General features: G+C 55.5%; 1 protein-coding gene across 1 annotated transcript in view; it reads right to left on the reverse strand.

The window, feature by feature from the left end:
* The window catches only part of Vav1 (vav guanine nucleotide exchange factor 1), a 48,629-nt gene that overhangs the window by 18,704 nt on the left and 9,784 nt on the right, over positions 1-20,141 (reverse strand). The window contains exons 2-14 of the mRNA XM_026414962.2: positions 4,562-4,678; positions 4,384-4,442; positions 4,230-4,298; positions 3,893-4,001; positions 3,713-3,808; positions 2,891-2,959; positions 2,658-2,761; positions 2,099-2,198; positions 1,370-1,465; positions 1,070-1,138; positions 843-929; positions 657-742; positions 46-178 (exon numbers count right to left, since the gene is read on the reverse strand). Of these exons, the coding sequence (XP_026270747.1) occupies positions 46-178; positions 657-742; positions 843-929; positions 1,070-1,138; positions 1,370-1,465; positions 2,099-2,198; positions 2,658-2,761; positions 2,891-2,959; positions 3,713-3,808; positions 3,893-4,001; positions 4,230-4,298; positions 4,384-4,442; positions 4,562-4,678 (1,194 nt within the window). The remainder of the gene's footprint in view (positions 1-45; positions 179-656; positions 743-842; positions 930-1,069; positions 1,139-1,369; positions 1,466-2,098; positions 2,199-2,657; positions 2,762-2,890; positions 2,960-3,712; positions 3,809-3,892; positions 4,002-4,229; positions 4,299-4,383; positions 4,443-4,561; positions 4,679-20,141) is intronic.

Below are 20,141 nucleotides of genomic sequence, written 5' to 3' on the forward strand. Positions count from 1 at the left end.
CGAGCGGCCCCTTGCAACCCGGGACAGCAGGCGCCAGAGCCCCACCTTCTTGTTTTCTCGGTCTCCGGAGGAGTCATCCCGGATCTGGAAGCTGTGCAGGTTCACAAAGACCTTGAGGTCGTAGGAGTCCCCCCGGCGCTTGCAGATGAGCAGAGCTTTGTCCAGCAGGAACGCATACCTGCGGGTCACCGGCAGCCCCACGGTCTGACCCCTCCCATCCATTGGCACCTCCTTCCTAGCCCCAACCTCCTGTCCCTCTAGCACTCTGACGTCCCTCCTCCTCCTCCTCCTCCTTGGCCCGTTTGGCCAGGGCCACTGTCACCCTGACCTCACTCACTTGATCCGCGCTGGCCCAGCCACCTGTCAGTCTTGGCTCCACCCACCCACCCGTCCTGGCTCCACGCGCTGGTTGGGGGACCCCATCCATCTTTCTAGAAATCAGACTCCACCCCCATCCCTACCAGACTCCTCCCCAAATCCTTGACGAGGCCAACCTCCAATCTATCTAGGAATCCGGGCTCCTCGGTTCTAACCTGGTTCCCCCCACCTTCCCTGTCCCCCGCCCCAGCTCCACCCCATCCAAGCTGACTCCGCCCACCTAGGAACCTGCCCCTCCCCATCCGGGCTCCACCCAGACCCAAGCTGACCCCACTCACCTGTCCGTCTTGGTGCGCCTTTCCACGGAAGTGATCTTGAGCTCCCCATCGATCTTGGGCCGGCCAAAGTTGGCCAGAGACTGGCCCTATGCAGCACACAGAGGGTCTAGCAAGTAATGACCAAGAAGGGGACAGACCCCTTCCCATGTGACCACACCCCTGGCCCACCCTTCTCCACGCCCTCACCAGGTTCTCAATGGACAGCTGGAAGTGGGTGATCTGCCGCAGGGTCTCGTTGTCCCTCTTGACCTCGTTCACGCACTGCGCCAGGTCCTGGGGTGGGGCAGGAAAGAGTGTGGCTTCACACACACACACACACACACGGCCTGGTCCTTTACCTGGGTCAGCCCCCAGTAAGAGGCTCACAGAGAGTCTCCGCAGCATGCCCACGGTCAGGCCCACACCCCACTCACCCTCATGGCGTCCAGGGCCAGCCGCAGGTTCTCCTTCTCCACTGTGTCCTGCGTATGCTTCACCAGCTCCTGTGGGAACCAGAGTCAGGCTTCACCTGGGCCTGCCCACTGCTGGGGGGGCTTTCAAACTGGGCTGGCCCACGAGGTCCTCCTCCATCCTGCTCTCCCTGGAGGCTCGGACGTACCCAAATGACCCACCCCAGAGGGCCCTAGCACCCCAAGCCATGGAAGCCAGCCCCAGCGCCCCACAGACAGCTCAGGTGGGCAAAGCCAGGCTCAAGGACCGGCTGGTGCTGGCACCTGGAGAAGGAGGTGGTACTTGAGCACCCGCTGCATGGGCACCATGAGCAGGTCCCGCAGGGTGAACCTGCCGTTGTTGGCGCGCTGAGAACATTCCTGGGGGACAGAAAACAAAGGTGTGAGGGAGGGGGGGACCCTGGGGGCCAGGATGAGCCCAACGCAGGGGACTGCAGCAGACAGACGTGAAGGAACACTCGGCACCTCTCCACCCAGAGCTGGGCGAGTTTCTAGCCAGGGACCACCAGAAGGGGTCATCATCGATCCCCACGGGGAAATGAAGGGGCCGGCCAGGAGCAGCTGAAGAGCATCTCAGGGTGGCCAGTGCTGCTGGGCCGGAGGCCGGGCACTCTGCCAGCTGAGAGGGCCGAAGGGGAGGGGGCCCGCCTAGAGGGTCCCCAGCCTCATTGCCCCACCCTCTAGACACTAGACACACAGGTCCCCTCAGGGGTTCAGCTCAGGATAGGGCTCAGTGGGAAGTTCAGCCCCACGTGGGACATGGTGCTAGGGCTCACTCGGGGCTGACGGTCAGCTTGGGGTCAACATTTGGTCCAGGGTCAGGATTTCAGCTGAGGCTGGGTTCCGTGAGCTGGTCCATGTCTGCCCTGCTTCATCTCCTCCCCTTGGCTGCCCAGAACATCCCTCCCCGGAACCTTGACACATCCCCAGTTGGAAAGTGGAGCCATTTCCAGCTCAAAGAGAAGAACCCCCCAGAGGCAGCCCAGCCCCCACCTCCAGCTTCATCTGCACGTCTTCCCGGGCCGTGGCCACTTGGTCCAGGTGCTTACTGGCAGACTCCACCTGGCTGCAGTAGCGGCCATAGACAAGGAACCTACAGGAAGAGGCAGGCCAAAGGGTAAGGGTAGATCCCCAAGCCTCAGTTTCCCCGTCTATAAAGTGGCCCTAACACAGCACCTACACACAGAGTTAGCGTAACATTAAATGAGATAATGCACATGCAGCTTTTAGCAGAGAGCCTGACTTTAGTCTCTGCCCAATGTTCATTTATTTAGCAGACACTTATTGAGTGCCTACTGTGTGCTGGGCCCTGTGCTAAGCGTTTTATACCTTTATTTATTCAACCGTCCCCACAACCAAGTGAACTCTGATTTACAGACAAGGAAGAAGCAGATGCACAGAAAGGTTAGTAGCTTCCCAGTATCACACAGCAGAGCTGGGAACTGAACCAGAGATGGGAAGCCCCTGCCTGGTCTGATGGCAAGCTCTCCCCAAGCCCCACCCAGGCAGGGCAGGGGCTCCCAGGGCTCTGATCTGGCCAGCTGGGTCTCACCTCTCCTTGTATTTGATGAAGACTTGGTACAGGGTGGGTGATCCCGGGGTGGCCAGGGCCTCCTTCATCTCCTTTAGGAAGAGGGTGTGCACACGAAGCAGGTCCTACTTGGAGGAAGGGGCGAGGACTGGGATCAGAGCCTGGGGCTCGGGACGGGGCAGGTCAGATGACACCCATGGATTATCCTCCCCTTGGGACAGAGGCCCAAGAGGGCCGGGGATCAGCGGGCTCACCTCGATGTTGACAAAGATGTTCTCCATGTCCTGGGGCGTGAGGAACCGCTGCAAGGGTTTCATGAAGTGCTGGGAAGCGGAAGAGAGGAAGTGAGGGAGGCTGAGACCCTCCCCAGGGCAGCCCCGGGGAGACGTGGCCAGAGACAGGGGACAGAGATGCGCAGGCAAAACGTCAGACAAGAGACAGATGAGACAGAGAGGTGGCCAATGTCCACCCCGGAGCTTGCGCCTGAGTGTTCTGAGCAGGGTCTCATCCTAGCCACGTGCCCCTCACCCAGGACCGGGCAGGTGAAGTAGGCAGGAACACGACTCCCCTAGGACAGGCCTGAGGCTCTGCCACCACCACAGTGTGACGGAACACTGTGCTCGGTGACAGAAGCTAGATGCCAAAGGCCACACGGCCTGCGACTCCCCATGGGAACATCAGGGACAGCCGACCATAGGGGCAGGACACAGACTGTGACACCGGGGTCGGGTGGGGGTGGACTTCCTCGGGAGATGATGGGAGTGTTGTCAGTTGGTGGCCCAGGGACAGGGCACTGGGCTCATAGCTCACCCTGCCTGGGGTGCTGCAGGGGCTGGACATGGGGACGATAATTAAATCTCCACTGGCTCTTGACCAAGGACAGAGAAAGGAAAGACAGACAACAGAGAGAAAGACAGACAGGAACGGAAAGGGGCAGCCACCAGGTGCGGGAAGCCTGAGGCAGGTTAAAGGACACCGCAGAGACAGCCACGCTGAGGAGGGGGGACAGGAGAACCAGGGACAAGAGGAGGACACAGAGAAAGGTCGCAGGAGGAAAGGCAGAGGCCGCCGGCCACCTGCTGGATGGAGCCCAGGGTGTCCGTGTACTTCTCCTCCGTCTGCTGGATCTCCCGCAGGCAGCAGCACCGCTTGTCGTACTCGGTCATCTTGGGCTGCGGGCGGGAGGACAGCGGGTTGGGACCCGGGTGGCCCCCACCGCACCCGTGACCCCCACGGCCCCCCGGCGCCCCTCGCACCAGCATGGGCACGGGCTCCGAGCGCATGAGGTCCTCGTAGATCTCGTCGCCCTCAGCCTCCTCGTTCTCCACGCAGTCGTACAGGTCCTCATCCTCCTCCGCGGTGTCGCTGTGGGGCTCCGAGTCAGGCAGGCCACCAGCCCCCAAACCAGGGACCCCTCTGTATCAAAGCTGTGTCCCCTCATACCCCCCAGCCCAGGGCTGTGCCCAACGTAGGGCAGGACGGTGTCCCTCAGACCCCCTGAGACCCCGGGGCAGAGCCATGTCCCTCAGAGCCCCCCCCCCACACAACCCCACACCACAGCTGGGCCTCCCTCCCCCGGGGCCCGGTACTCACTCAATCTGGTCCGACAGGCCACTGTAGATGTCCTCGTCACCCAAAGTGTCCTCCTCAGTGGGGAAGGGCCTGGGGGCCAGAAGGTGTGAGCCAGGGGCCTGGGGCCAGGAGGGAGGGGCTTCACGGGGGGATCGGTGTCCCCGAGGTTACTCACATGATGCCCTTGTTCTGGGCGATCGGGGTCCAGGACAGCGCAGAGAGGGTGCAGATGACCTGGGACGAAGACCGCCTGCTCACAGCCCTTCCCACACCCAGGCCAGGGCACAGCCTCAGGACCAGGCCGACCCTGAGGTGGACCTCAAGCCTCCGGGGACCTGAGGCCCCCAGCTCACCTTTCCAAAATCCTGCACATCAAAGAGGTCGAAGGCCTCAAAGAGCTCACTCCGCTTGAGGCCGAACTTCTCTCCGCAGGTGGACAGGAAGGTCCGGATGTTCTTGAGGCACAGGAACTGCGGGGAGAGAAACGAGGAGGCGTGGGGCATGAGGGGCAGAGAGAAGCTGGCTGCGGGGCAGCCCGGCCTGGGGACCTCCACAGAGGGAAAGGGGGAGGTGTCCGCTGCCTCCTGAGAAAGATCAAGACCCTCCTGAAGCCATCTACCCTCCTGGGCCCCCCCAGTACAATTTACAGAACATGAAATTGATCCCTAACACGCGAGCAAAGTGTAGTGTCGGCCATAACAGGACTGTCCGTCCACAAAAAGAAAGGACACGTTGGCATGCTAACGCGTGGGCGAACCTTGGGACCCTCCGTTAGACCAAAGCCCCGGGTCACATATGGGCTGATGCATTCCACAGGTGCCGAATCCCCCTGAACGAGTCTGTTTCTTGAGTCAACACACTCTTTGCCTTTTCAAAGCCAGTTTGGGTCAGGTTACTGAGGCTCGAGTCTGAAGGACATTAACTAACCCAGAAGTCAAGCACATAGACATGGCCCTGGTTTCCCCGACCTGGCTCTGATGAAAAAAGAAAGAAAGCTCTCTTGAGGTCCTTAGATTCTAAAGCACTGTACCCAGCCTGTCCACGCCCTCCCTGGGGCGCAGACTGGTTCTCTCCCTCAGCCCCCGATACTGTCCCGGAGCCAGTGTGAACCAAAACCATACGGTAGGTGATCCACTAACAGGAAGTGTCCAGAGAAGGCAAGTCCATGCCAGGGAATATTATTTGGCCACAAAAAGGAATGAAGTCCTGTTTCCCGCGACCACCTGGGTGGGATCTTGAAAACAGCTCAGGAAAAGCAGCCAGTCCCAAAATACCCCTCCCTGTGGGATTGAGACTGGGCGTGCAAGAACAAGGTGCAGGCAGGCGTGGTTTCTGTGATGTTCTGGATGCGTGGTGTCCCCCAGAGCTCACGTGAAACAATGAGAATGCAAGAATGTTCAGGGGTGGAGTGGTTAGATCATGAGAGCTGCGACCTAATCGGTGGGTTAATCCACTTCAGTGGATTAACTGGGTGTCACCATAGACCGTCGGGGTGCGGCAGAGGAAGTCATCCCTGGGGGTGTGCCATTGAGGTTGAAGTTTTGCCCTGGTGGCCGGAGCTGTCTCTGCTCCTGGCTGCCATGTCCTGAGCTGCTTCTGTCCTGCTGCGCTGCCTCGCCTTGGGCCCAGGCTGAGGGGTTGGCCAGCCTTGGACTGAGCCTCTGAGCCTCTGAGCCTCTGAGCCAGTGTTAACTGTTCCTCCTCCACGTTGCTCTTGTCAGGTCTTTTGGCCACAGCAATGAAAAAAATCTGACTGGTCATTTTCTTCTGGGCCTTTGTCCTGGACGCATTTCCCTGTGTCTGCACCCCAGGTGCACAGGTCCCCAGGTCCCTGCTCCAAGGCCACCTCCTCCATGAGGCCTCCTGGGAAACCACACCCCACACTCCGGCATCTTCTGCTTAGTCTGCTGTCCCTGACCGTCCACCTCCCCCAAGTGAGATGCCAACCTGAGGAGGCAGAGCCATGGTTTCCCCCATGGTGACGTCCAGCACCTGCAGCAGGGTCCCGCAGGTAGCAAACAGGACACGTTTGACAAGTGGGCAGAGGTGGCGGCCTGGGAATCTGTCCCTCAGCAGTGAGAGAGGTATGCCTCACTCTGCTTCACAGTGGCGCATGTTTGACAAATGGAAGGACCACGGGAATCTTACCGAGGAGCCAGTTTATAAAGACCCCTCTTCCAACAATTCTCATGACACTGCAGATTTCGTCATGATTCTTCTATCTGTTGTGGGGATGTACAAGCAGTGACTTGTGGCATTAGCCATGTAGACATTCTGGGGTGCCCGTAACTGCACCCAGACAAGGCGGCAGACAATCCACACAATCTGACCGCACCACAGGCCACAGGTCCCCGCCTGTCCCTCTCCTTAACTCAGGTGATAAAGCAGCATACGGATTCCAGAGTCTGATTCTAATTTCGAAAAAGCTTCTACTGCACATAAAACATTCCCAGGCGGTATCCTGCACCCTAGGGAGAGGTTCCAGGAAAGGAGGAGCCCGTCCACACAGCCCAGGCCACCACCAGGTCTGGCTTTAAGAAACTGCCACAGCCCGCGACATTCAGCAACTCCAGTCTGCAGCCACCAACAGGACCTTGCACCAGCAAACACACTGCAACTTGGAAAGCTCAGGTCATCGCTGCCGTTTTTACCAGTAATTTTTTTTTTTTAAATTAAGGGACAGCAATGTTATTTTGGACATAATGCTACTACACACTCGATAGGCTACAGGATGTGTAAACACATCTTATGTGACTGAGAAACCAAAAGCTTCCTGTAACTCCCTTCCTCGCGGGGGGTCTGGAACCTAACCTGCAAGCGCCTGCCGTCCTGAGCCTCCCCTGCAGCCCGACCGCATGATAATGTTTCTTGGAAGCATCGCTGGGGGAGAGCTGGGCACCCCTAGCTGAGTTCGCAGCCCTTTCCACCACCGACAGGAAGCAAGCTGAGATGGGGAGGGACATGCCCACAGCTGTTGACAGTGAGAATGAGTCTGTAGGGAGCCACAGGGCAGTGCCAAGCCGGTGGACTTTGGAGCCCTCTTCTCGCCCCCAGCTGCCTCTCCTTGCCACCCCTGCAGCCGGAGCCACCCGTAAGCACCCGCGTGGCTCCGTTTCCTGCACTCTGCAAAAGTAAGGCAGAACCTCCCAACCCTGAAAGGCATTCTTCTTCTTCTCATTTCTCAAGTAATGAAACTGAGGCAGGGACTCAGCCGGGACACAACTCAGCCCGTGCTCAACCTGGACGCCTCCACTGCGCACGCGAACAGATTCCATACAGTCTCCATTGTGTAGTGGTTTCTTGGTATCCAGGACCCCCACAGACGCCAAAACCAAGGATGCTTGAGTCCCTAATGTAAAATGGCACGGTGTTTGCACAGGACTTCTGCGTATCTTTCCGTAGACTTTAAATCATCCCTAGATGAAGTAGGATACCTAACAATGTAAATGTCATTTAAAAACATGTTGTTGTGTTGCATTGTTTAGGGAACGATGACAAGAGAAACATCTATACATGCTCAGTGCAGACCCAATGTTGTCCACATGTTTTTAAAATCCGAGGTTGGTTGAATCAGAGGAGGCAGCACCCACAGGTATCACCATCTCCCACATTTCCACCTTCAGATGGTACCTTCTTAATTGTAGCCACGTTCATCTGAAGCACTACATTTGGAACTGGACTCTAAATTTGGTTTAACATAAATGAAGTGTATCTCAGAAGAGATATCTGCCAAGGTTGGTGGCATGTCTGAAACCCCAGCTACTTGGGAGGCTGAGGGAGGAGGATCACAAGTTCAAGGCCAACCTGGGAAACTTATCAAGAGCCTGTCTGAAAAATAAAAAGGGATTGGGTATGCAATTCAATGGCAGAACGTCCTAGGTTCAATCCTCAGTACTGCAAGAGAGAGGCAGAGAGCAGGGACAGAGAAAGAGATCCTCTGCATCCGACTGTAAAAGGAAAAGCAAGACCATTACCTGTAAACAGAATTGCCTTAAAATCTCTGTTATACAATGTTATTAAACTCAAACAGATCTTGTTTCTTGCCTAAGGCTCTGACCCCAGGCCTGTTCTCTGTCAAAAGAGATTAGCAACTGTGAGAGAAACTTAAAAGACACAGTAGCAATTCCACAGCCATTTGTGATTTAAAAAAAAAGGGGGGGGGGGAATATCTTGTGACAGAGCTGGTTAGAAGGGAACTTCTGTAACCAGGTGAAGGTCATCTTCAAAAGCTCTAGAGAAAAATGTTGCACCCGATAGTGAAATGCTGGAACAATTCCCTTTGACATGGGAACAGAGGTAAAGGTGCAGAGGGCTGGAGAGGGGTCTGGCTGTGCATCAAATTCTGCCACACTTGTACCCAACAGAGAAGCCAAACGGAAGAAGGAGAGAGGCACATTGGCAACCTTCACCGAAACTCCTCCCGGCAACTCAGAAACTCCCCCCAAATATATGGATACATCCCTACCAGTAATACAAGGTTTCTGAATGTAAAACCAATAGGCAAAGTCCGCTGCATGTCGGTACATACACAGCAAACAGAAAATGTTGCCTAAAATATGATATTTTTCAAAATCCTAGAGTCAGCAAAACCAACCTATGGTGATAGAAATCAGAGCCGAGCCGTGGTTGCCGCAGGAGCAAGGGGAGTGTGGCGAGGTTGACTCAAGAAGGCCACAAACGACAACGGAGAGGTTCTGCATCTTGATAAGGGTGTGGGTTACACACGTGTGTGGCGCTGGGACTGATTGCAAGGCAAACCCAAGAACTTAGCAAGTCACCGGGAAAATCGGGCTTTGATTTAAAAAGGAAACCATTTAGCATTTGCCTAAAGATGTAAACCAAGCCACACATGGAACGGCTTATAAAGCTAACAAAAAGAAGTGTAGATCCTGTATGAAGAAAAGTATCCTTGTATTGAAGGACATGGGAAAAAAACTACATAAATAGAGTAGAATGAACACCAATTCTTATCAAGAAAGATTCAATTGTTTAAAATTTTTAACTCTAAGTTTAAGCTCTAGAATCAGTGGGATTTCAGTTAAAATCCCAAAAGGATTTTTTTATTGAATTTGATGCTTTAATCATATTTATGTGGGAAAATACAGAATCATGAATAGCCAAGACAGTCCCGTCCTAGGACCATCAAGGACAACCATTAATGTGATGATGGTAGCCAGCTTCCAAGAGAGCCCCAGAGTCCTTGGCTCCCCGTGCGCATGAGAATATAGGACACACTTTCGTAATCCCCTCCCACAGTGAACCAAGACTGACCTTGTGTGATGAACAGAATACAGGGAAAGTAACAATAAGTGACTCTTCAAGGCTAGGTCATAAACGTCCCTGTGGTTCCCACTCTGGCCTCTTGGGTGACTCACCAGCCGCCATACTGTGAGGCTGCTCAATCAGTCCTGTGGAGAGGCCCATGTGGCTGGGCCACCTGAGAAGCAGCTCCTCTGACTCCACTCAAGCCCTCACACCAGAGCAGCCCCTCCTGCTATCTGGCTTCAGCCTCATAGGAAACCCCAAGGCGGAGTTGCCCAGCTGAGCCGCTTCAGAATTCCTGATCCAGATAGCACATGAGCATAATAAATGCTCTTTTTACACTCTCAATTTTTGAAAATTGTGTTGCACAGTAATAACAAGGTGATATGGGGATAAAGACAATAAACTGGTATAGAGAACTTATGCCTACTGAACCACGTCATAATTCAGGGACTAAGTGTGTAAAGGACTTAATATGTGAGCCCTTAACGTCTGGAAATTATCGTTGTCATTATCACTATCATCATCACTATATCAACATTGATGTCATCAGCATCAGCACCACCATCACCATCACCTTCACCACCACCATCATCTTCACCATCATCACCATCACCACCATCACCATCTTCACCATCATCATCACCATCACCACCATCACCATCATCTTCATCATCATCATCTCAGCTCAGGCTAGGAGGCCCAGGAGCATTCATTGACCCGCATGTTTTTAAACTGGAAAGACCCCAGATGCCCACCAGTGTTCAACCTTCAGCTCCCAGAGAGAGGGAGACACCCAGAGAGGAAGAAGGCTCACTCCTGCCCCCTAGCCCTTAACTCTTCTCCTACTGCCTCTTTGTGGCAGAAGCCACAGTGATCTGCCAAAGTCGTGCTTTCTCTTGCATACTACAGAAAAGAGATTTATTTCCCACAGTCTCGAAGGCTGCTAGGAAGGAACAGGGCAACACCGACGTAATGGCATCTCCACACACAGCTACTGTACTGTACAGTATGTGCTGTCCTTCCTTTATCCGCCTTTCTGTTGATAGACATTTGGGTTGTTTCCATCATCGCGGTTCCAGGAATAACCCTGCCTTGAACACTCCTCGCCGTTTCTTTTGATGGATTCATTTATTGGGGTGCCTCCCAGGAGGGGGACTTCTGCGTTCTGGGCGACACGTTTGGCTTTAGCACAGGCAGCCCACCAGCGGTTCCAAGTGGCGGGACCCACTGCCTCTCCCCCAGGATTGTAGGATTCCAGAGGCTCCACCTGCTCCTGGAATAACTCCGTCTCTCTTCCGCCCTCTCGAGGTCAGGGGTAGGTTCATCTCCACCGGCTGTTCCAGGGCAGACCTGCTGTCCTAGCGAATCCACAGCAGCCCCGTGGTGGCACCAGGTGGTCACTGAGCAGACCGAGAGCCCCGGGAGACCACCATCCTGAGGGCAGGCACCATCTCATCAGCCATCAAATCTCCAGTTCCGAAGAAGCCACCAACGAGAAGCAACCAGATGCAATCAAAAGGAGCATCTGCACACACATCAGAGCCCTGATTTACCTTTGCGCAAAATAGTTTCTTCCCCTTCCTTTTGTGGTCACAAGGGATAAGAAAGACTCCACCCCCGTTCTTGTTAATTTGCATATCCCCTCCCCTGCCCACAGCTATTGGTTCAGAGATCACCACGTGGCCCAGTTTAAACCAATGAGAGTAGGGACCCCCCCAGACCTAGGCTTCCTCTTCCAGGCCTGGGACTTCTACAAACCCTTAGTTAAGGTGGAGGTGAGGTGAGAGGTTTGAAGCAGTTGCAGCCACTGGATGCCCCAAGGGGGAGATCTTGGAGTGGCCTGAAGCCTGAAGAAGGACCTACTGCAGAGAAATATCCAGTCGCCCATGACATCGTTGAAATTATTGAACCAAGCGAAGCCTAAAACCCACCTATGATTTCTGTTGCATGAGTCAAACTTTCTTTATATGGTGTAAGACCCCGGGAGTTAGGACCTCATTAAGTTTTTTTCTGCAAAAGGCCAGATAACAAAGTCCTTGGCTTTGCAGGACCGTGGTGGTGGTTACAGTTCCTCAGCTCTTGCCATGGCAGCCCCCACGGTTCCCTCGGGAACCCTGGCTGGGTCAGGTCCACGGGTCAGGGTTGCTGAGCCCTGAAGGGGGTCTTGTGTCTTTGCACATGGCTGAGGAGCGGGCTACTCCTGAAATGCTAGACCCTGTCGAGCTGGAGGGAGGCAGAGCGACCCCCACAGGCCCTGCCGTCTCCATCCGCCCGGTCTGCAGGCTGCAGCCGGCTCTTGCTTCCCTTTTTTTTTTTTTTTTTTTCTGTTTTTAAAATAATATACTATATTTTTGGAGGAGCTCTAAGTTACAGCAAAGTTGAGCAGAAAGTACAGAGGGCCGCCAGGTACCCCTGCCCTACCAGGCACAGCCTTCCCAGGGTCAGGTCCCCCACAGAGGAGTTCCTTTATTCCAATCAACGAACCCACACTGACCCAGGACAGTCACGTTGCACATTAGGGCTCTTTCCTGGGGTTGTCCGTTCTGTGGATTTGGACAAACACGTAAGGCCGTGTCTCCAGCATCTCAGACTCATGCAGAAGAGTTTCCCTTTGTGCAAGTCCTCTGTGCCCTGCCGTCGCTCCCTCCCTTCCCAGCAGCCTCTCTCTGGAGCAAGACCTGGTTACCGTCTCCATAGTTCTGCCCTTCCTAGAATGACAAGCGCTGGAATCCCAGGGTATATGAAATCTGCTGCAAATGTCTATGTGCACAGGTTTTTGTGGGGGCATAAATTTCAACTCCTTTCATTAGGATATATATTTTTTTTTTCTTTTTTCAGTACTAGAGATTGAATGCAGGGATGCTCTACCACTGAGCTACAACCCTATTTTGAGACAGAGCCTCTAGCTGGAGGCCCGCTGGCTTTGAACTTGAGAGCCTCCTGCCTCAGCCTCATGAATAGCTGGGATGACAGGCCTGGGCTGTCACTGCGCATGCTTGGGCCTACAAGCAGCACACGCGTGCACCCTGTTCCACATCTTGCCTTCCCTGCCTCACTACAGACTCGTTTTCCCAAAGCTGTCTGGAGACAATCCCTCAAACACACACAAGCACGTGTGTACACATGAGCGTGCACACACACACACACACACACACACACACACAGCAACACAGGCTCCATGGAAGCAGAATTCTCCTTGCGTTTTGTTCCTTGCTGCAGCCTCACACCTGCTACCTGTCTGGCACCTGGTAGATGCTCAGGAAGAGTTGTTGGAGGGATGAATTCCCATTTGACAGATGGGATAACTGAGGCTTCTGAAGGGGATATCACCTGCCCGGGGCCACAGGGGTAGGAATGGGGAACCAGATCCCAGCACACAGAACCCAGATGCCATGCCCCTAACCGGTGCGCCACCTTGCCTCTTTGAACCACACAAAGTCCCTTTGTGGGCTGTGGGCTGGCCCCACAGCAGACCAGCAGGTCATCAGAGGCGACTGAGCAGATGGCTGTGTCTGGCCCAAGAGAGGAAATTCCCTTCTGACCTCAAGGGTATCAGCTGAGCTTTGAGACTGCTTCCCTTCAGTCATGTGATACCCCAAAGGGGGGAAAGGGGTTATGATTCATCACCCCTCCAGGCTGGGGTGAGGCCAGCTACAAAAGGGGGCTCCCTCAGACAGCAGCAATGACTGTGGTTAGACCACCAGAAGGACTTCCCGGTAGCCTCAGGCATGCAAGAAAATGACAAAGGACTGGAGGCCCTTAAATGTAGCAGTTATGTGAGAATGATTCCTCTCTTTGGGGGGACAAAACTCTCAGCTCCCCTCCTCCTTCCTCCAGAACCTCAGAGATGGTCCCTGGGTTGGGCCAGCATTGTGCTCCTATGCAAATCAGCAGCAGGCACTGCGGTGAAGCCAAGGCGCCCTCTTCCCCCTTTGCCACTGTGTCCCCCCTCAGCCCAGCCCTGCCCAAGACAGAGAGCAGGAAGGGCAGCAGGTCTCAGGCCTTCCTTCAGGGAAGCAGGGGGAGGGGGAGGCCCTGCTGGGGGCTGGGCGGAGGGGACCCAGAGCTGAGCACCACACTGCTGTTGGCTCCCCCACCCACACCAGCCCCAGGGAGATGGCCGGAAACAGGAAATGCCTGTCACCAGGGCTTGGCTGGGGGAGATAGTGAGAGGGTGCAGGGGCCCCTGCACCAGCCCCTCAGACCCTGAATCTTGCAGGCTCAGGTCCCAGAGGGACCCACATGCTGCCCAGACAAGGTGGGCATGCTGTGCAGCCTTTCCAAAGCTTGGAAGGGGAGGCACAGACTCTACAGACTTGGCCCTGCTTGCAAAGCGCCCTGTAAACCAGCCTCTTCTCCTCCCCCCCTTCCACCCAGCCCACACTCAGGACGGGCTGCGCGGAGAGGCCACACGTGAATCTGGTGACTCCCAGTGCCATCTCGGGGATCTTGGGCCAGTCACTGGGCCTCTGGTGGCTCCTTTTACTTCGTCTGCACATCGGCAGTGGAAATACCAGCCACATCCCCACTCAGCACCTGTTCCAAAGCCCGACCCTCCAAGACCCAGCACGCACTAAGGCTGCAAGCCTATATGGAGTGTCTACTGAATGCCAGGCCCTGGGGCCCAGGGGCAGCCACAGCAAACAAGGCCTTGTTCCCACAGGGCTTACCGGCTGGCAGGGAGCCAGGTCCCAGCAGGTAGCAGTGGGCATCAGTGCTCAGTGACGGTGATGGTGAGCAGGGGTGCTAGACCCCTGCTTGTGGGGACATGGGGAGGCTCGGGTAAGGCTCTGGGGTGCTGGAGGGGGCAGGAGGGCAAGGCAGGCTGGCCCTCTGGGACACAGAGCTGGGGAGCCAGGAGGAGAGGTCTGCGCAGCCCAGGGTCCAGCGGTGCTTCTGCCTGGCACGAGTGTCCGTTTCCTAAGTAGAAAGACGCTCCAGGCCTTGCCCAGGCACTGCCTCGGGAGTGTGAAGCGTGTGTCCACACACAGGCCTGGGCCGGAAGGATCACAGCAGTTTACTGGTAACAGGCGGAAGGGGGGATCCACCCAAATGTTCATGCACAGGAGCATGGAGAAGCAGGTGTGTAGGCTGGGAATCCCTAAAACGATGACAGTATCTCCGGGCTCTGTGTCACTGAGATTTCAAAAGCCAAGCATCTGTGCTCCGTCTAGATCACTGGGGCCACTGGGGCCGGGGACTGTTGATCACCCAGCAAACTGTGATTGATTTTTAGACTTCGAGGTCTGTCTCCCTCCAGCCTAAGACCCTGTGGGAACAAGACCCTGTTTGCCGTGGCTACCCTGGGCCCCAGTGCCTGGCATACAGTAGGCACTCAATATATGCTTGCTGCATCAATGCCTGATGGGGCTCAGTGAGTTGGGCTTTGCAGCAGGTTCTGAGCGGGGGATTTAGCTGGTATTTTCATTGCCGATGTGCAGACTAGGTAAAGGGAGCCACCACAGGTATAATGACTTGCCTGTCTGAACTGGGAGGAATTTTTTTGTTGTTGTTTAGATTTTGGATTTTGCAGATTTGGAAATATCTGCACATGCACAGTGAGTCATCTTGGGGATGACCCCAAGTCTAAACAAAATTCTTTTGTTTCACATACACCTTAGACACACGGCGGAAAGAAAGTTATATACAATGTTTTGGATAATTTTGTCCATGAAACAAAAGCTTGTGTGCATTGAGGCTTCAGACTGTGGCATTACGTCGGCTGAAAAAGCTCCTGAGCTCGGATGACAGGTTTTTGGAGTAGGGATGCTCCACCTGTACACCACCCAGCACTAACCAGGGGCGAAGCGCTGCTACCCACAACCCCAGGGCAAAACCCCAAACAGCATGCCCTGGAGAACTGCAGCCCCAAACACACAGACTCCAGCCCCACGCCCACAGAACACTGGGAGACGCAAACCCATCAGCCGAAGCAGGCCGGGCCCAGGGAGGGCAGGAGGGGAGAAGCTTGGGCGGAAGTAGCTGTGTCCAGTCTTTTATTGTTGGGCTGATGGCTCAGGTCTATAAATAGGCTAAAATTTATCAACTCCTGCTTTAAATATCATTTGTCTGTTAGCACAGAGTCAGCACTCTGTATCGCAGACTCAGCACCCGCCGAGTAAACCACACATCTCGGATTGAAATATTCAGGAAAAATTAAAAATCTGCCTCTGTGCTGACCCCGGATACACCTTTTTTTTTTTTTTTTTTTTTTGGTCTTGTGGTCACTCCCTAAACAGCACAGTGGAGCAACTATTTTCATAGCATTTACATCAGATTAGGTATTCTGATTCACCCAGGGATGGTCTAAAGTGCACGGGAGGACTTTGTAGGTTCTATGCAAAGACTGCGTCACTGGATATGAGGGACCTGACATCTGTTTATCTTGCTATCCCCGGGGGTCCTGGAACCGACCCTCTGCAGATACTAACAGCTACGGGGGTTCTCTGTGGAGTCCCTCCCCTAAAACTAGGAGCACAGGAGACTTGGAGGCTGAGTGGAAAAGAAGGAAATAATTTAAACCACCGTTGGTCGATCATGCAAAATATACTCTCCGGTCACACTTGATAAAGAGAAGGAACAAAGGCAAATAGGTGCCCCTGGTACCCATCAGTCCCACTCAGAGGCGGGAGGAGAAGAGCGCGGCGGGCTCTGGGTCATTCAGCTTCCCCCTCCCTGAGGTGACAAACGCTACGGAGGATCCTGGTCCAGGCCCTGGGAGGTGCACCTGTTAAGAGGGGGTGCCCCGCCCCCCACCCCCAGGTTGAGCTCCTACTGGAGGAGGCCACCCAGGAGTGACACGCACCCTCGTCAGTCCCCACCGCCGCCTGGTCCACGTCTGTGGATCCCACCAACCACGACGGGGACATTCAGAGAAGAATTTGCATTGGTCCTGAACTTGTTCAGACGCCTTTTCTTGCCCTTATCCCCTGGTGACCCCGCGGGGCAGCTGTCCACCGAGGCTGCGCACAGCTGGTCTAGGCACATCCTGTGCCGCTCCCCACGAGGGACGGGAGCATCCACGAATCTGGGTTTCCCTGGTGGGTCCCACAGGTAAGTGGGGGAAGGTGGGGGCCGTGCCAGGAGAGGTGCCAGTTTAAACAGGTCGTCCGGGAAGCTTGGGTGCAGAGAGGGACCTGGGACTCCAGACGGAGGGCACAGTGACTGCGAAGGCCTGCTGGGGGCGGCGCCCTGGAGGCAGAACCAGGGGATGGGGAGGCAGGGGACCAAAGGTCAGCTCTTTCAAAACTGGAGCAACTGGCCTCTTGGAGTGTTTCTCCCAAGTCCGCAGCCTCAGCCTCCTGCTGGCCGGAGGCAGGTCGGTCTGAGGGTGGCAGTCCCATGTCCCTTGGGATGCTCTGCAGCTGCCCCTGTTGAATGTATCCCTCGAAGCCCACGTGCTGGAAGCCGACCCGGGTGCGCGGTGTTGAGAGGTGGCCCTTGGAGAGGTGGCGAGGCGTGGGCTCTGCCTCCCGGGTGGATGGGTGGGTTCTTGCAGGGGTGGCCTCTGGTAGAGGGACGAGCTCGGCCTCCTCTTTCTGCCTCCGGTGCCTTCTCACTGCAGCAGGAGGCCCTCCCCAGAGGCTGCCCGTGCTCTGGGGCTTCCCATCCTGGGAACCACCAGGGGAATCGGCCTCTGTCCTCTATTACCTTACACAAAGGAGCCTCCTCTGGGCCGAGGGAGTCGCTCAGTGGTAGAGAAATGATCCCGCAGGCAATTCCAGGCCCCACCAGGTCTTCTCACCACAGAGCTGAGAAGCTGCAGTTATTATGCCCTGTCTGAATCCCTGAGTCACAGAGTTGGAGAATTATCAGTAGTGGTATGTGACATCCGTAAGCTTGGGGTGGTTTGTTTCAGAGCAACAGAGAAGCTAAGCATGACAGATGCCCACACCAGAGGTCTTTTGTGAAAATCAAAAGGGTTTATAAGCACAAAATCCTGAGAACAACGACACACATAGCACATGCTCAATAAATGAACCATGGGTTGGTCGGTTGCCCTTTGTTATATTTTGTGAATTTACTGCTGTAGTTTGACGTGGGTTGTCTGCTCTGAAACTCACGTGGAGGCTTAATTCCTTAATGGGGCAGTGTTGGGGTCTTGGTGGGAAGTGCTGGGATCATGGGGCAGAATCCCTCACGAATGGATCCGTGCCTTTATGTGGGAGTCTGCTGGCTGTGGCAGACGCTCAGCCCCTTGCCTTTCTGCCTCCACCATGAGTTGAAAGAGCAAGGCTCCTACCACCTGCAGCTCCTGACCTTGGGCCTCCCGCCCTCCAGAACATGATCCCAAGTAACCCTCTTTGCTTTATACATTACCCAATCTCCGGTATTCTGTTACAGCAACAGAAAATGAACCAAGATGGAAAATTGGGACCGACCAGTGGGGTGTTGCTCTAACAAAACGTGAAAATGCAGAAGCAGCTTTGGAACTGGGTCAAGGGTGAGAGCTGGGGTGGTTTTGAAATAAATGCTAGAAAAAGACACTGTGTGTCGGGGTCCTCTCCACTCCATGGAAACGGTTCTTGCCAAAGTAACAAGACCCGGATGGGATGTTGACACATTTTCTTCTTGTAGCCTCGTGACACTACCCTGTCTGGCCATCCTCCCAGGTCACAGGATTCTCCTTATTCCTCTTCCCAGCCTCTCTGTTGCCCTCTAGAGCCAGTCTCAGTCCCTCTCTACTCTCCCAAAGGACCTCCCCTGCTCCCCTGGGCTTATTGGACCACATTCACAGGGACGGCTTGAAGCCCTTCGCCATTTTACAGCTGTCACCTCGTTTTCTTAATTTTCTTTCTTTTAGTTGTTGACAGACCTCTATCTTATTCCTTGATTGACGGGTGGTGCTGAGACTCGAACCCAGTGCCTCCCATGTGTCAGGCGAGCGCTCCACCCCGGGACCTCACTTTGAATCCTTCCTACAGCGTGAAAGGCAGGGACCCTCCCACCCTACGTGGGGACGGGGAGCCTGAGTCACGGAGAGGTTGGCACCTTCCCCAGACCTCACAGCTGGACTGCAGCTGAGACCCCTGGGCCCCGGAGGAGTCCACCCCGACAGGAGCGGGTCAGTCTCAGCACGATGGACACTTGGGGACGCGTCCTGCCCTGGGTGCTGTAGAGCCTCCGGGGGCTCCACCGCCAGGCACCCGTAGCTCACCACGCTGTCGGCTCTGGTGACAAGTGCCTCCAGGCATCACCAAGTGTTCCATCGGAGGACAGAGCTGCTGCCACCCTGCCAGCCCCACATGGGAACGGGTACCGGCCACCATGCTGTGCTGCCCTGACCAGCCTGACCCGCGCGGTCCTGTCGGAACTCCCCGGGGCCCGGTCCTCCCATCTCCCCATCTCAGTGAACCTCATTCACGCAGCCTGAAGCTACAAATTCCTCCTCGTTTCATCCAATCCCTCAGCAAGTCTCACCAAAATCTGAGTTGGATCTGGAATTTGTGGACTCCTGATCTGAACCACCATCCCTTGTCACTAGGTGTCCACCTTCACCAACCTCCTTCTCCCAGGACACTGGCTGCCACTCCCAACACCCCACCACAGGGCCTTTGCACAGCCTCAGCCCTCCCTGCTCTGTGCAGACCTAGCTCCTCCTCCTCCAGGAAGCACGCCTCTCTTCTCCCCCTGGGGCTTCCGTCTATTTCTTCTGCACCATTTATTACCATCTGCCAACGTTTCCTTGACTGGCCCCCTGTGGACTCTCTGTCACGGGTGGTGTGGTGCCTCCCCTCCTAATTAAAGAGGTGACCACATCGAGTGCTTGGGACCTGTGAGTGTGACACTGTTTAACAAAAGCATTTTGCAAGATGTAGGTCCCAGAGGCTCTTGACCTGAGGAGACGGTCCTGGCTGCGCAGGTGGGCCCCCAAGTCAGAGGGGAAGGCCTTGGGAGATGGCCATCAAGGAACACCCACGGTGGGCAGGAGTGGGAAGAGGCAGGGAAGGACTGTCCCCGGTGGCTCTCCCCGGTCACGCCCCGGTCCCACTCGGGGACTCCTCAAGATAGGGAGACCGCTCCACCGAAAGAGTGGTCCTCGCCCAGCGTGACCCTCCCCAGGGGACACTTGGCAACATCTGGAGACATTCTGAGGTCCCAGCTACAGGGTGAGGTGTCACTGGAGCCAAGGGAGCAGGGGCCAAGGGCCTGCCAATCATGCTGTGATGACAGAGCAGCCCCCAGGACAGGGCCAGCCCGGATGTCAGATGCAGAGGCTGGGAACCCTCAGCTGGTGCTCGGTGCCAGGTGCACCCTGCTGTCCCCTGGCATCTTCTCCCACTCCTCCCCAACCCACGGAACAGGGAGGTGGGCAGCCAGCGCCGGCTCTTCTCCTAGTTGAAAGGGTTGGCTCAAGAATGGGGGGTCCCGGGCTGACAGTCAGGACAAGGTGTGCTCAGCAACTGGCCGAGGCGTGGATGTGGGACCTCTCCAGACACACATCTGTCACGGACTGGGGGGCGGGGGGTGGCTCAGTGGTCGAGTGCTTACCCAGCGTGCAGGGGACCCTGGGTTCCATCCCTGGAAATGCACCCCCAAAGTATCCTGCCCAGTGGAAGTCAATCCCAGGGTTTGGGCTTGGGTCCCCAGGAAATGGACCCTTGTGATTTCCACTGAACTCAAAACTAGGAAGAAATCAGTGTGGGGCAGCGGGGGCCTTGCCTGACT

The sequence above is a fragment of the Urocitellus parryii genome, chromosome 3 (genome assembly GCF_045843805.1).
Source record: "Urocitellus parryii isolate mUroPar1 chromosome 3, mUroPar1.hap1, whole genome shotgun sequence".
Classification (NCBI taxonomy): Eukaryota; Metazoa; Chordata; class Mammalia; order Rodentia; family Sciuridae; genus Urocitellus; species Urocitellus parryii.